The sequence below is a fragment of the Anabrus simplex genome, chromosome 7 (genome assembly GCF_040414725.1).
Source record: "Anabrus simplex isolate iqAnaSimp1 chromosome 7, ASM4041472v1, whole genome shotgun sequence".
Classification (NCBI taxonomy): Eukaryota; Metazoa; Arthropoda; class Insecta; order Orthoptera; family Tettigoniidae; genus Anabrus; species Anabrus simplex.
The window spans coordinates 172,974,687-172,988,655 of record NC_090271.1 but is presented as its reverse complement, the minus strand read 5'-3'; the positions used below and the strand labels follow the sequence as shown (position 1 = coordinate 172,988,655).

Genomic DNA, 13,969 nt, shown 5'->3' with positions numbered 1-13,969 from the left:
TCTATAATACATGCATTGCTTTGTCGTATTTGGAAACGGGATAGCTGCTTACTAGTCTGGCTGTTATAATAATAATAATAATAATAATAATAATAATAATAATAATAATAATAATAATAATAATAATAATAATAATAATAATAATAATAATAATAATCTTCTTCTTCTTAACCTGTTTTCCCTCCAGGGTCGGTTTTTCCTCTGATTCAGCGAGGGATCCCACCTCTACCGCCTCAAGGGCAGTGTCCTGGAGCTTCAGACTCTGGATCGAGGGATACAACTGGGTAGGATGACCAGTACCTCACCCAGGCGGCCTCACCTGCTATGCTGAACAGGAGCCTTGTGGAGGGATGGGAAGATTGGATGGGACAGGCAAGAAAGAGGGAAGGAAGCGGCCGTGGCCTTAAGTTAGTTACCATCCCGGCATTTGCCTGGAGGAGAAGTGGGAAACCACGGAAAACCACTTCCAGGATGGCTAAGGTGGGAATCGAACCCACCTCTACTCAGTTGACCTCCCGAGGCTGAGTGGACCCCGTTCCAGACCTCGTACCACATTTCAAATTTCGTAGCAGAGCCGGGAATCGAACCCGGACTTCCGGGGGTGGCAGCTAATCACGCTAACCACTACACACCACAGAGGCGGATAATAATAATAATAATAATAATAATAATAATAATAATAATAATAATAATAATAATAATAATAATAATAATAACTGAGTTGCTAAGGAGAAGTATGCATGGTTCAATGACTCATATCTGATGAGTAGTTGTAACCACAAACAAATGACTTCACTCACATTCTCCTCGATTCTAGAAACGAAATAATTTCTTGAAATGATCATCACACCCTTAAACTCAAGCGCTGACTCACAAAGGATAGAAGACTGCTCGTGTAATTTGCTTTGATTAACTAGGAAATTAGAGGAAAATCCAGCACCACATTAGAAACCGTACTTGGAAAGACATTCCCGTCATTACTGATTCTAGCTGTGACTTCATCAGACCTCTTCTTTTCTTTTTAAATGAACATAAGGAAGTGTTGTGAGAAGGGAGGTAATATCTTGAAGTGGTTCTAGTAGTTAACATTGTACATGAAGAGTGAACCAGAGCCTACGTGGCTCAGGCAGCAGCGCGCCGGCCTCTCACCACTGGGTTCCGAGCTTCAAATCCCGGTCACTCCATGTGAGATTTGTGCTGGACAAGGTGGAGGCGGAATATGTTTTTTCTCCGGGTACTCCGGTTTTCCCTGTCATTTTTCATTCCAGCAACACTCTCCAATACCATTTCATTTCATCTGTAATTCATTAATCATTGCCCCAGAGGAGTACGACAGGCTTCGGCAGCCGGCACAATTCCTATCCTCGCCGCTAGATGGCGTCTCGTTCATTCCATTCCTGACCCGGTCGAATGACTGGAAACAGGCTGTGAATTTTCATTTCTTTTCATGAAGAGTGAACAAATGGCAAACAGACTGCATATTGTGTTGTCCAAACCATCGAACAAGTGAGAATGTTGGAGTTTTCTACCAACTTTCTTGACTGTACAGTAGTAATGCTACAATAATATAACGGAGTGTCAGCGAAGGTGCAACAACGCATAAAAGATCAAGAACGGTTTGAATAGTAATTTTCATTCTACGATAAATTCCTAATGACCACGCTTTCGAAAAGCGCTGTTTTTCTTTTTTCTTCTACCTTTTTTCTCAGTCTTGTCGGGTCATGGATACGAACTGTATCCCCCATGTGGTTTTGGCCCTCTGATAAAGTTATCTGCTGAAAGGTATAAAGTGGCAGAGAGGGATTCAGTTAAGTGGAAATATAGTAAGCAGTCTGGCCTATGCTGACGACTTGGTCGTAATGGCAAATTGTACCGAAAGTCTGCAGTCTAATGTCTTGGAACTTGAAAATAGGTGCAATGAGTATGGTATGAAAATTAGCCTTTCGAATACTAAATTGATGTCAGTAAATAAGAAATTCAACAGAATTGAATGTCAGATTGATGATACAAAGCTGTAACAGGTCGATAATTTCAAGTATTTAGGGAGTGTGTTCTCCCGGGATGGTAATATAGGAGGTGAGTTTGAATCAAGGTGTAGTAAAGCTAATGCAGAGTGCTCTCAGTTGCGATCAGCAGTATTCTGTAAGAAGGAAGTCAGCTCCCGGACGAAACTGTTTTTACATCGGTCTGTTTTCAGAGCAACTTTGCTTTAGTGGAGCGAAAGCTGGGTGGACTCAGGATATCTTTTTCATGAGTTAGAAGTAACAGACATGAAGTTATCGAGAATGGTTGTTGGTACAAACAGATGGGAACAATGGAAGGAGGGTGCTCGGAATGAGGAGATAAAGGCTAAGTTACTCGATAGATGAAGCTGTACGCATAAACCGGCTTCGGTGGTGGGGTTATGATAGGCGAATGGAGGAGGAGGATAGGTTACCTAGGAGAATAATGGACTCTGTTATGGAGGGTAAGAGAAGTAGAGGGAGACAAAACCGACGATGGTTAGACTCAGTTTCTAACATTTTAAAGGTAAGAGGTATAGAACTAAATGAGGCCACAGCACTAGTTGCAAACAAGAGGACTGTGGCGACGTTTAGTAAATTCACAGAGGCTTGCAGACTGAACACTGAAAGGAATAACGGTCTATTATAATAATATATGTAATACATGTATAATGATAATAATAAGAATAAGAGCGTTATTTGGTTTACGTTCCGCTAACTACATTTTTACGGTTTTCGACGACGCCGAAGTACCGGAATTTTGTCCCGCAGGAGTTCTTTTACGTGCCAGTAAATCTACCAACACGAGGCTGACTTATTTGAGCACCTCAAATACCACCGGACTGAGCCAGGATCGAACCTGCCAACTTGGGGTCAGAAGGCCAGCGCCTCGATCGTCTGAACCATTGTATATTGTTAACAAGGCAAGTGTCTACATTTTAAAGCCCTAATAAAGCGTGAAACTGCTTAAATATACATATAATACTCCATTTAAAAACATTATCGGAGTATAATTTAGAGGAAGGCAAAATTTGAGGAAGAGTTTAAACGTGGCGGAAGGGTCTGTAAAGGCGGCATGTTAGAGTGTGACCGTAAGGTGAGGGAATGTTTTCCAAGTGGAGATCTGTAGACTTTTCTGTCTTAAAGCCAGCTTTACGAGACAAGAAGACTGTAATTTGACCTACCGTATTTCTCTGCTTGTCTGTAAGTCTCTAAACGTGTTAAAGTCCCTGCCATGATACATATCCCCCTGTTGAGTAGAGTAGGGTCACAGCTGTGTTCTGTCTTTGCTAAAGAACCTTATTTAATGTCCACAGTGAGAGCCGAAACATGGGAGCTTACCGGCGAACATCCATCGTCAAGAGCACTCCTTTGATATCTCGGTCCCTGGTGACCAATCCTAATGCTTACTTATGAGTATGAGTCTCACATTTAACTGCTTTTTCTCTCCAAAGCTACTGGCATTCCATACTGTCTGCCTTTACTGCTCTTCCCACTGTCGCTCTAAAGCACGTGGACTACCAGTCTGACCAGCCTTGAAACATGGTTCGTTAGGAGATCGGATTCTATACTCAGTATCGTGGCATCATATCCCAGCAGAGTTATTTTGCATTGTTAAATGCGAAAGAACCGCAACAGCAGATTTTCTCGTCAAAGTAACACACAATTAAAATTATACACTTTAGGAAACTTGTCGAAGTTGTCAGACTTTTAGCTATTACTTTACACAGCACAATCATAAACACAGAATGCAAATGTTAATGGCCCAGCAATGAAGAAAGCGCTAAATATCGACACGTAAACATCCGCCATGTTAAACAATTAATTACACTAAGGCCCGCGGGAGTTGGAGTCTCACGTTTAGCGCCACTGGCGACAAAAGGTTGACTAACGCTGCTCTGTTGCTATGGCAACGATACCAGCGATGCTGCATTTAAGGAAGGTATCGCAATGTGGGTTGGTTTACTCTCCTGTCGCTTTTGTGATATTATTCGGAGCGGTACTGTGTTAGCTGTTGCTGCTTTGTGTTTGTGTATTTACATGTTTGTATTCTGAATATCATTTTCTTTGTTAGGTTTTTTTTTGTAATTGAATCAGTGGCTAGTTGTACAGTTCTATTCTGTATTGAACATGTGCATTTGTTGAGGTTATTGTCAGAAACTGATGATTTTGTTGGTGATTATGAAATCTCGTATTTATCGGCAATGACGTATTCTGTCTTAACTGCTGGAATTATTAGTCCGATCATAGGAACGATTCAAAGTTTATTGAATTGCATTGAGCCTGTATATTTTCTTATACACTCAGCCTGTATGAAAGAGTGATATGCCGCAGATGGAGGTAACTATGACGACGCAGTGTACTTCGTAGTTATTACTTTCGCCGCTCAAGTGTCAGACTCCAACTCTCGTGGGACCAACTATAGTGAGTTTGATAACTTCTATGCCAGTTCTGAAATATGTGATTCTATTGTAAACATGTAATATTTTTCAATTAGAAAATTGTATTGCTTTACTTCTAATAATCTGTCTGTCAAGTTATCAATCCAGACATTGATTGGGACGTTATTTGGGCTGGAATAAAACATTGTTTAAAATGACCAATATTTGGAAATTGTAACATATTCGGTACCAGCCCCCTTAAATGTGACATTCATATGAAGTTGCTTCCGGTACGTCAAACAAAACTTGCAGGATAAAATATCAACATACGCTCATGTATAAAGAGCATTAGAAGTTAGAACGAACGTTAAATAAATAATATTAATAGAAGATTTTGCCTTACTGAAATTCAGAGTATAATTTCTCTGACTAGACCTAGTGTTTACAGTGCACTATGTCTTAATGGCTTGGGCTAGTACAAATTTTATTGCTTTACTTTTCCTGTCTGTCTTATCCTTGGCTTTGGCAGCATGAAAGTGACTGAGGTATGAGCGATGCTAGTAATGTCATCCCTTATGCAGCCAGTCCCTGTTATGAATGGTGAGAAAATTTCGCTCATACAGTCGGTTGGTGCGTGAATTTCAGTGAGTTTGGCAGATTGATATGTAATAGCAACTTCTGGCTCGGTGAGAAAACCAACGGGGAACTACCTCACTCCTGATTTCCCTTGTACGCTTCTTCAGTGACGTCTAGGCCATCTATAATAGCTAATGGTGGAACTGCTGAGGATCCAACCAGCCTTCGGGCTGAGTATGCAACATACACACATACATACGCTACATAATGTATCGACAGCTAGGAAAGAAAACCTCGTATATCCGATTTAATTCATTTTACTGAAACCAAAATGGTTTTTCTTTAGATTTCAAAGCCCCTCTCAATACGTTTGTTCATAATTATGTTCCATAACGTCTGAGAAACTTGTATGTAGTGAGATAATGTTTACTTAATCCGTCAGTAACATGAAAAAGAACTTTTCACACTTTCGAAGTTAAGAGTTACGAAGTTTTCATTATATTGCAGTACACTTTCAGAGACTTAAGTGTCTCACATTCCATGAAAGGTAGAAATAATTTCAATTTTATCAAAAAAGGCTTTCACCCAAAAGCTGGTTCTATTCCTGTGATTATAATTTCAATTTTAGTTTCATTTTAAATTTTAAATTACAATCGTATTTTTAAGATCTTTCAAATCCTCTTTGTTTATAAACATATACTCATATTGTTCAGTATGGCAATCCCTGGATGGGGAAAGCATATTGTTTATCAAGCAATAAAAATAAGTGACTGTAACAGGTAATTTGAAGATGAAGATGATGCTAGGTCATGGTACGAGATGAAACAAAATGTAATAAAATAAAAATGTAAAATGTGTCCACTGACTAGAATTTTGAAAGACGATGAAGAAAATTATTACAAATTTAAAATTATCAGTGGATCTGTTTCGCAATGCCTTATTTTCTTAGAAAATGATTTAAAATTAGATTAACATGTACTAAAATGGAATTGAATAACGCATATCATTCGAATTAAAAGTTTAAAAAGTATTAAAATACATAAAAACAGTCTAAACAGATCTAATAGATTAAAATGCAGTTAACAATAAGATGGAAAATAAACTTTTAAACTCGATAAAACAGATAACCATTCTTCATAAAACGGATGGCAATGTCTACTGAATGCTCGTCATCTCTATGAATGAGGGAGGAAATTTGACAACTTGATCTTTCATTACTTGTTTTGTTTTATTAAAGAAGCTTCATTACATGCAACTAAACCTGAAATGTTCCATCGTTTTCAATGGCCAACGAGTATTTCACATTGAATTCTGCCCTCTCAGATATACAGCACGTGGTTCACAGACTGATCACTGGAGGGCAGTTGTTATATTTTTCGTCACTGAGCAGCTCGACATACGGAGTTTTCAACCCTTCGTCCAATTATCTCAATTTCAGAAAAATCTGACTAACGAGGTTTTCATTCTTAGGTGTCAGGATTATTTATTTATTTATTTATTTATTTATTTATTTATTTAATTTCTTGCTAAGTGTAGTTCTGCTTGTGTTCTAGGACCATGGGAGGCAGTGTATGGCTGTGGTGTCTGCTCTTTGTGACGCTCTTCCACTCCCACAGTTTCTGGAGGACGGATCGCAGTAAGTAAGGAACTCTTCTTTGTGGTGTCACTTCACTTCGTATATGTACTTTCTACTAAAAGTATTTGTTTCTAGGGTTAGAATGTACCGCTGACCTCAGTGGCGATGTTAGTTGTTCTCGTTCTCTCCGCAAGATAGCGGGTTGGTGGCACCTCCCCAGGGTCTCTCAGCTTCGGAGCACGGGTGGGCGATCACAGATCCGCTTGCTTGTCTCAGGTTCTTCGCTTTCCACTTTCCTATACAACCTCCCTTGGCCAGCACTCCTCTTGCGACTTCGGTGGTTTTAAGCTTGCAAGGCCTAAGGTGTCTTTTATTTTGATACTCTTCGAGGGTCTTTCCTTTTCCATTCTTCTTTCCTTTCTATTATTATTATTATTATTTTTTGCCGAAATTATCTTTCATCGAAGGTTCAGACTTCTTCTGTATCTGCTTATTGCTAGTGGTTTTACGTCACACTAACACGTCGAAGGTTTCCGGCGGCGCAAGAGATAGGATTGGGAAGGTAGTGCCTGTGGTCTTAATTAAGGTGCAGCCCCAGCATTTGCCTGGTGTGAAAATGGAAAACCACAGAAAACCATTTTTTATGATGATGCGTATTGTTTAAAGGGGCCTAACATCTAGGTCATCGGCCCAAAAACCATTTTAGGGCTGACAACGGTGGGATTCGAACCCACCATCTCCCGAATGCAAGCTCACAGCTACGCGACCCTAACCTCACGGCCAACTCGTTCGGTTTTCTATATCTGACGAGAATACGTATTTAAATTTTCTCCTATACTGGGGACATGTAAAATATGTGATAACGAAATCAAGGGATACCGTTTTTATGTCTCAGTTCAACAACTATCGTTCATATCGAAAATGAAATTTTATCTCATGATGGTAAAAAAAAAAAAAAAAAGAGAGAGTTCATTTCATCCAGAGGGGATTGTGAAACGCGCGGGACGGAGTGAGAGGCGCCGTTATTTTGGTATAAATTCGTTGCGTTTACAAAGTTTTATTCAGGGTAACTTCTGACTCAGTGAATCCAGGGCGGTCGCTGTGATCTCAGTTCACAGTTTTGATGTTAGTTTTGATTTGTTCTGCTGAAATAGCATTGCGTTGATTTTAAAAATATATATCGGCTAGTACTCATGGAAAAGCAAAGTCGAAAATAGCGCTCCACATCTAGCCACAGAAGGATGTGCGTATGTGGACTACTATTTCGACTTGGTTTATCCACGAATATAAGCCGACGTTTATTTTAAATATCGAAAACTCGTGTGATGGAGAACTATTGCCGTTTGGGGAAAGGATCTCCGTTGTTTATCCGTTTTTTCGAAAATCTTCCTTTCTTGGGTTCCAGAAATTTTCGGTCACCAAGTATTCTTACATCTTTATACATTATGGACTACTTGCATGGAAACTTGGAGTTTTCCAGACATTCTAGAAATGATTGTACAGGTATATTTCCGAAAAAAGAAACTGAAATTACAGCGGAGATCCTTTCCCTTGTCACACCCAAAAGGTAATAGACCCCTATCACCCCAGCTGTGGTTTTTCAAAAGCGTCGGCTTATATTCGTGGAAGTTCCAAGCCGAAATAGTAGTCCACATACGCACAACTTTTCCTTTAGGAGAGTGGAGAAAATCGAAGTTATAACTCTAAATAATCTCACCGTAAAAACTATTAACATCATTTATTACATTTTCAATGTTATTGTAGTACAATGAAGTGCCGTCCTATACAGTAAACAGGAAAGTGGTAAATATGGGTGTATTGAGGCCAATCCAGTCCCGAACCAGAGGAATAAACCACACACAGTTAAAATTCTCGGTCCGGCCTGGAATCAAGCACGGGGCCGTGAACCAAAGACCAGCACGCTGACTGTTCAGTAAATGTATATAGTGTGCGCCAGGAAAGGCATTCGGCCGTAAAACTGGGCTTATTTCCATATAAAGAGCCGAGTCTAGGTAATTGGGAATAGGCAACGAATATGAAGATGATGATGAAGAAGACTCCTGTACCCTTGGAGTTTATGATCTACCAGCATACAAAACTGCGTTTTCCTGCGCCTTCTAGACTTAGAGTATTTTCGTAAGGATAGAGGTAAACCTACTGAATATTTCGTTTATGAGGTTATTTAATCCGACAGTCCTTGACTTGGAATAAGATAGTAATTCACTTCATGGTGAAACCTCTGGGGAAACATAGCTGCAGTGTTCAAAGGAAAGGGTGATAAACATAAAGCATATAATTATTGGCAAGCGTTGTTTGTAAGTTCTGGGAAGGCTTTCCTTCTGATTATATCAGACCCGTTTTCAAAATTGATAGAAGGCAACTCAGGTTTTGGAAAGGTTATTCCAGTGAGGCTGAACTTGTAGGATTTCAGCAAGATATATATGCTATAGATGCTATATGCTATAGATTTAGGAGGTCGAATGAGCTGTGTCGCTAACGTACAACTTCAAAATCAAGTTTTGCCCTTTTGCAAGAGCGTAAAAAATCTCGGAGTAACCATTGACCAGCACCTCTCGTGGACGGATCAGGTAATATCTGTGAGTAGACGAGTTTTTGCTACGTTGCACACATTAAACAATTTCAAATTTACTTTTCCGTTCAGTTTAAAGAAGAAACTAGTTGAAACCCTCGTTCTTCCAATATTCGATTATTGTGACGTAGTTTACAAAGATGTGAAAACCGAGCTTCGAGATAAACTACAACGTGCACAGAATGCCTGTGTAAGATTTATATGTAATCTGAAATTTTCAGATCATGTTACCCAGTCTTACGTCGACCTCGGATGGCTACGCCTTGAAGACAGACGCAAGCTGCATACCCTGACTTCATTGCACCGAATCCTTACGTTACAATCCCCATCTTACCTGTATGAACGATTTCATAGCCTTTCTGAACACCATGATAAAAACACCAGAGCGCCGAGCTCGACACTGCTCGCTATTCCTAAGCATAAATCCTCAACCTACAACAATTCCTTCACTGTTGTGGCCAGCCGTGAATGGAACTTCCTTCCGCAGAAGGTCAAAGGGATATCAAACCACGGAAGATTTAAAAGAATGTGTTCAAAATATCTCTATGAAACGAGCTCGTAGTGCGACAGTCTTCTTCTTCCTCTTCTTCTAATGGTCATTCTTCTTCTTCTTCTTCTTCTTCTTCTCCCCATGGTCCTTCTTCTTCTTCCTCTTCTTATTATCATTATTGATTATTATTATTATTATTCATCAGTAGTGTTAGAAAGTACTCAGCTGTGGTTTTCCTGCATAGTTATCCTTATCCCTATCCCCATTTTGCAATGTTTTTCACCCACAGTAAACACATGAAAACTGAACATTCGTCAATGTGATATACTTCTGGAATTGGACAAATTAATTGTAAATATTAGTAGGTTTATCTACATTATTATTATTATTATTATTATTATTATTATTATTATTATTATTATTATTAGTATTGAAATTGTAATTCGTTCTTTGTTGTATGTTAATTTCTTCGCAGGAAGCAACATGTTGATTTATATTTGTGTATTATAATAGTTATTTTTATGTACAGCAGGATAGCATAGTACCGTAGTAATTTGTTTCAGTCTCTTTTTTCATTTATTCAGTATGTTATATATTTTTATGTTAATTATGTATTTCACTGGTTAAGTGTAAGACAGGGACACGTGTCCCTAACTTTGCCAGTTAAAATAAATCATGTCTGTCTATCTATCTATCTAAGACTTTTTATGAAATAGATCATGGGAGACTGCTGACGAAAATGAGCACTATTGGCCTGGGAAAAAGAATGCTTGAATGAGTGGCTGAAATGACATGTCCCACATGACAACCCCGCCACGGGCCCCCTGGTTAAAGTAAAGACACCCATGGTCATGGTGGAGACTCCATGAGTCGTTCCTCTGCAAGTCTGATATATTTCTCCTTAGATTTTTTTCTCAACAGCGGTTTACCATTTGACCCGTGATTTAGAAATAAAATGACCGTCAACAACACTTTTACGTTCAACCTGACCTCGCACGCGTTCTGCGATCACATCACCTTCTTTTTTTAACTGCACTGTGTGCCTCCATAAACGTTTTCCCTAGCTTGAAGCAGAAGTGAATATTGAAATATGCAGACATGCCGACAATCACAACACATACTGTACACACTCGCAAACCAACAGCTCCTGAGTGGTAACTGTTTCAGAAATGTGCTACGAATGGCTACTCACTTAAGAAGGATTCCATTACTGTATAGGCCTATCGTGCTAATTACCGGAAACCACTAAGACTTCGCATTTGCGCGGAATTTTGAAAGTTTGGTTATTTTTTGAACAGGCCTCGTACAAGCTAAGCAACTGTTCATTAAATACATCGTTGGTATACCAAGAAATATTTCCACCCCCGTTAAGTGCCTTTCCGAAAATAAAAATAAAAATGTCCCTGTATTTTTAAAGGACTTTCCAAACACCAAGTTTCACGCCTGTACAGTAACATGTTAAGTTTTTGACATATACTGTAGATATATCGGTACTCAATTTAAAAATTCACCCGTTTTTTCAATTATTTTTACCTCCTAAAATGGATTTTCGGAAAACAAAAAGGAAGTTTCTTTAAAAAGAGATTCCAAATACCAGTTTTCACGTCTTTAACATCTTCAGTTTTGGGATTTATAAGGTAGTATTCTCATAAAAAGCATTCAACTTCTTCTTCACTTCTTTCCACCCCTCTCACCTCTTAAGTGGACTTCCGAAAACAATAAATACATGTTTCTTTATTAATAAAGGAGATTCAAAATACCAACTTTCACGTCTGTAACATCTTCAGCTTCTGAGATATAAGTATCATCATAAGTAGAATTCAACACCTTTACTGTCCGGCTCCATGGCTAAATGGTTAGCGTGCTGGCCTTTGGTCACAGGGGTCCCGGGTTCGATTCCCGGCAGGGTCGGGAATTTTAACTTTAATTGGTTAATTTCTCTGGCACAGGGACTGGGTGCATGTGTCGTCCTCATCATCATTTCATCCTCATCACGACGCGTAGGTCGCCTACGGGAGTCAAATCAAAAGACCTGCACCTGGCGAGCCGAACATGTCCTCGTACTTACGCCATTTCATTTCATTTCATTTCATTTCATTTCAACACCTTTACTTACTTTCACCCCTCCCCCCCCCCATTAAGTCGATTTTCCGAAAACAAAAAGTACATGTTTATTTTTAAAGGAGATTCCAAATACCAATTTTCACGTCTGCAACATCTTTAATTTTTTTAAAGTTATAAGTATCTTCATACAAATAATCCAACTAATTTTTCGCGTCCCCCTCCCGCTCCCCCGCCTTAAGTAATTTTCCGAAAACAAAACAGTATGTGTTTCTTTATTTTAAAGGAGATTATAAATACCATTTTTACGTCTGTAACATATTTAGTTTTTGAAATATAAGTACCCTCATACAAAGAATTCAACTAATTTTTCTATTCGTGCATTCCCTTAAGTGGATTTTCCGAAAAGAAAAGAATGCGTGTTTCTTTATTTGGAATCTTCTTTCACATACAAATTTTCATGTCAGTAACATCTTCAGTGTTTGAACTATAAGTATACTCATAAAAACAATTCAACTATTTTTCACTCTCACCCCTTAAGTTAATTTCACCCCCCCCCCCCCACAAAATGTGTTTATTTGTTTTTAAGTTAGATTCCAAATACCAATTTTCACGTCTGTAACCTTCAGGGTTTGAGATATAAGTATTCCCATAAAAGAATTCAATTGCTTAACTTCGTGTCACTCTCCCTCCCTAAGTGAATTTACCGAAAACAAAAAGTACATTTATCTTAATTTATATATAAAGGGGCTTTCAAATATAAATTATCACGACAGTAACATCTTCAGTTTTTGAGATATATGTATCCTCATACATAAGAATTAAACTCCTTTTCCGGCTCCACCCCTAGTTGATCCACCCGCCGAAAATACGTGTGTCTTTATTTTTAAAGGAGAAAATACCATTTTTCACATTCATAAAACATTTAGTTTTAGAGATGTAAGTACCTTCATACAAGGAATTCAACTAATTTTTCAATTTATTAAGCCTCCTAAGTGGTTTTTCTAAAAACAAAAGAATACCTCTTTACTTTGAAAGAAGATTCCAAATGCAAATGTTCATGTCTGTAACATCTTCAGTTTTTGAGACATGTATTCCCATAAAAAGAATTCAACGCCTTTTTCACCCCTCCCCCCAAAGTTGATTCCCCTCCCCACCCCAATGCACGTTTCTTTATTTTTAAAGGAGGTTCCAAATATCAATTTTCACGTCTGCAACATCTTCAGTTTTCGGGATATAAGTATCACCATAAAATAATTCAATTTTTTCACTTCCTTTCACCCTCCCACTGAAGTGAATTTTCCTAAAACAAAAAATACGTGTTTATTTACAAAGGAGCTTCCAAATACCAATTATCATGACTGTAACATATTCAGTGTTTGAGATATATGTATCCTCATAAAACGGATTCAACTCCTTTTTAACCCCCCGCAGTTTGAATCCCCCACAAAAAAAGCGTGTTTATTTTTAAAGGAGATTCCAGACAACAATTTTCAAGTCTGTAACATCCTTAGTTTTTTAAGATATAAGTATCCTCATACAAATAATTCAAATCATTTTTCAATTCTTTCACCCCTTTAAGTGGATTTTTTGAAACCAAAGAATACATGTTTCTCTATTTTTAAAGGAGATTCCAAATACCAATTATCACATCTGCAACATCTTTAGTTTTTGAGATATAAATAACCTCAAACAAAGAATTCAACTAATTTTTCAAATCTTTTACCCCCTTAAGTGGATTTTCCAAAACCAAAGAAATAGGCATTTCTTTATCTTTAAAGAAGACTCCAAACATCAATATTCACGTCTGTTACATGTTTAGTTTATGAGATGTTCCGTAGATATTCGCATTTAAAAAAATTCAACCCCTATTTCAGTTCCCCTTAAGTGGACTTTCCGAAAATATCTGTATTTCTTTACTTTTACAAGAGTTTCCAAATACCTATCATTCACGTCTGTAACAATTTGTGTTTCTGAGATATACTGTAGATATGTTCCTTTTTTTAATTCATCCCTTTTGTCATTCCTGTTCATTCTCCCACATTAATTGGATTTTCCTAATACAAAAATACGTGTTTATTTTTAAAGGATATTCCAAATACCAATTTTCATGTCTGTAACAAAATTTTTTGACATATAGGAATCATCACCTTTTTTCACCCCTCTTAAGGGAAATTTTCGAAAAAAAAAAACGTGTTTCTTTATTTTTACAGGAGATTCTAAATATCAATTTTTATGTATGTAAAGTTTAATTTTTTGAGATATAGATATGCTCATTTGAAAAATTCATCC

General features: G+C 38.0%; 1 protein-coding gene across 3 annotated transcripts in view; it reads left to right on the top strand.

The window, feature by feature from the left end:
• Positions 1–13,969, top strand: part of LOC136877426 (cysteine-rich secretory protein 3) — a 196,110-nt gene that overhangs the window by 116,062 nt on the left and 66,079 nt on the right. For all 3 annotated transcript variants that reach the window (XM_067151449.2, XM_067151451.2, XM_067151450.2), the window contains exon 2: positions 6,514–6,596. In XM_067151449.2, coding sequence (XP_067007550.1) covers positions 6,518–6,596 — 79 coding nt within the window. In that variant the 5' untranslated portion in view covers positions 6,514–6,517. The remainder of the gene's footprint in view (positions 1–6,513; positions 6,597–13,969) is intronic.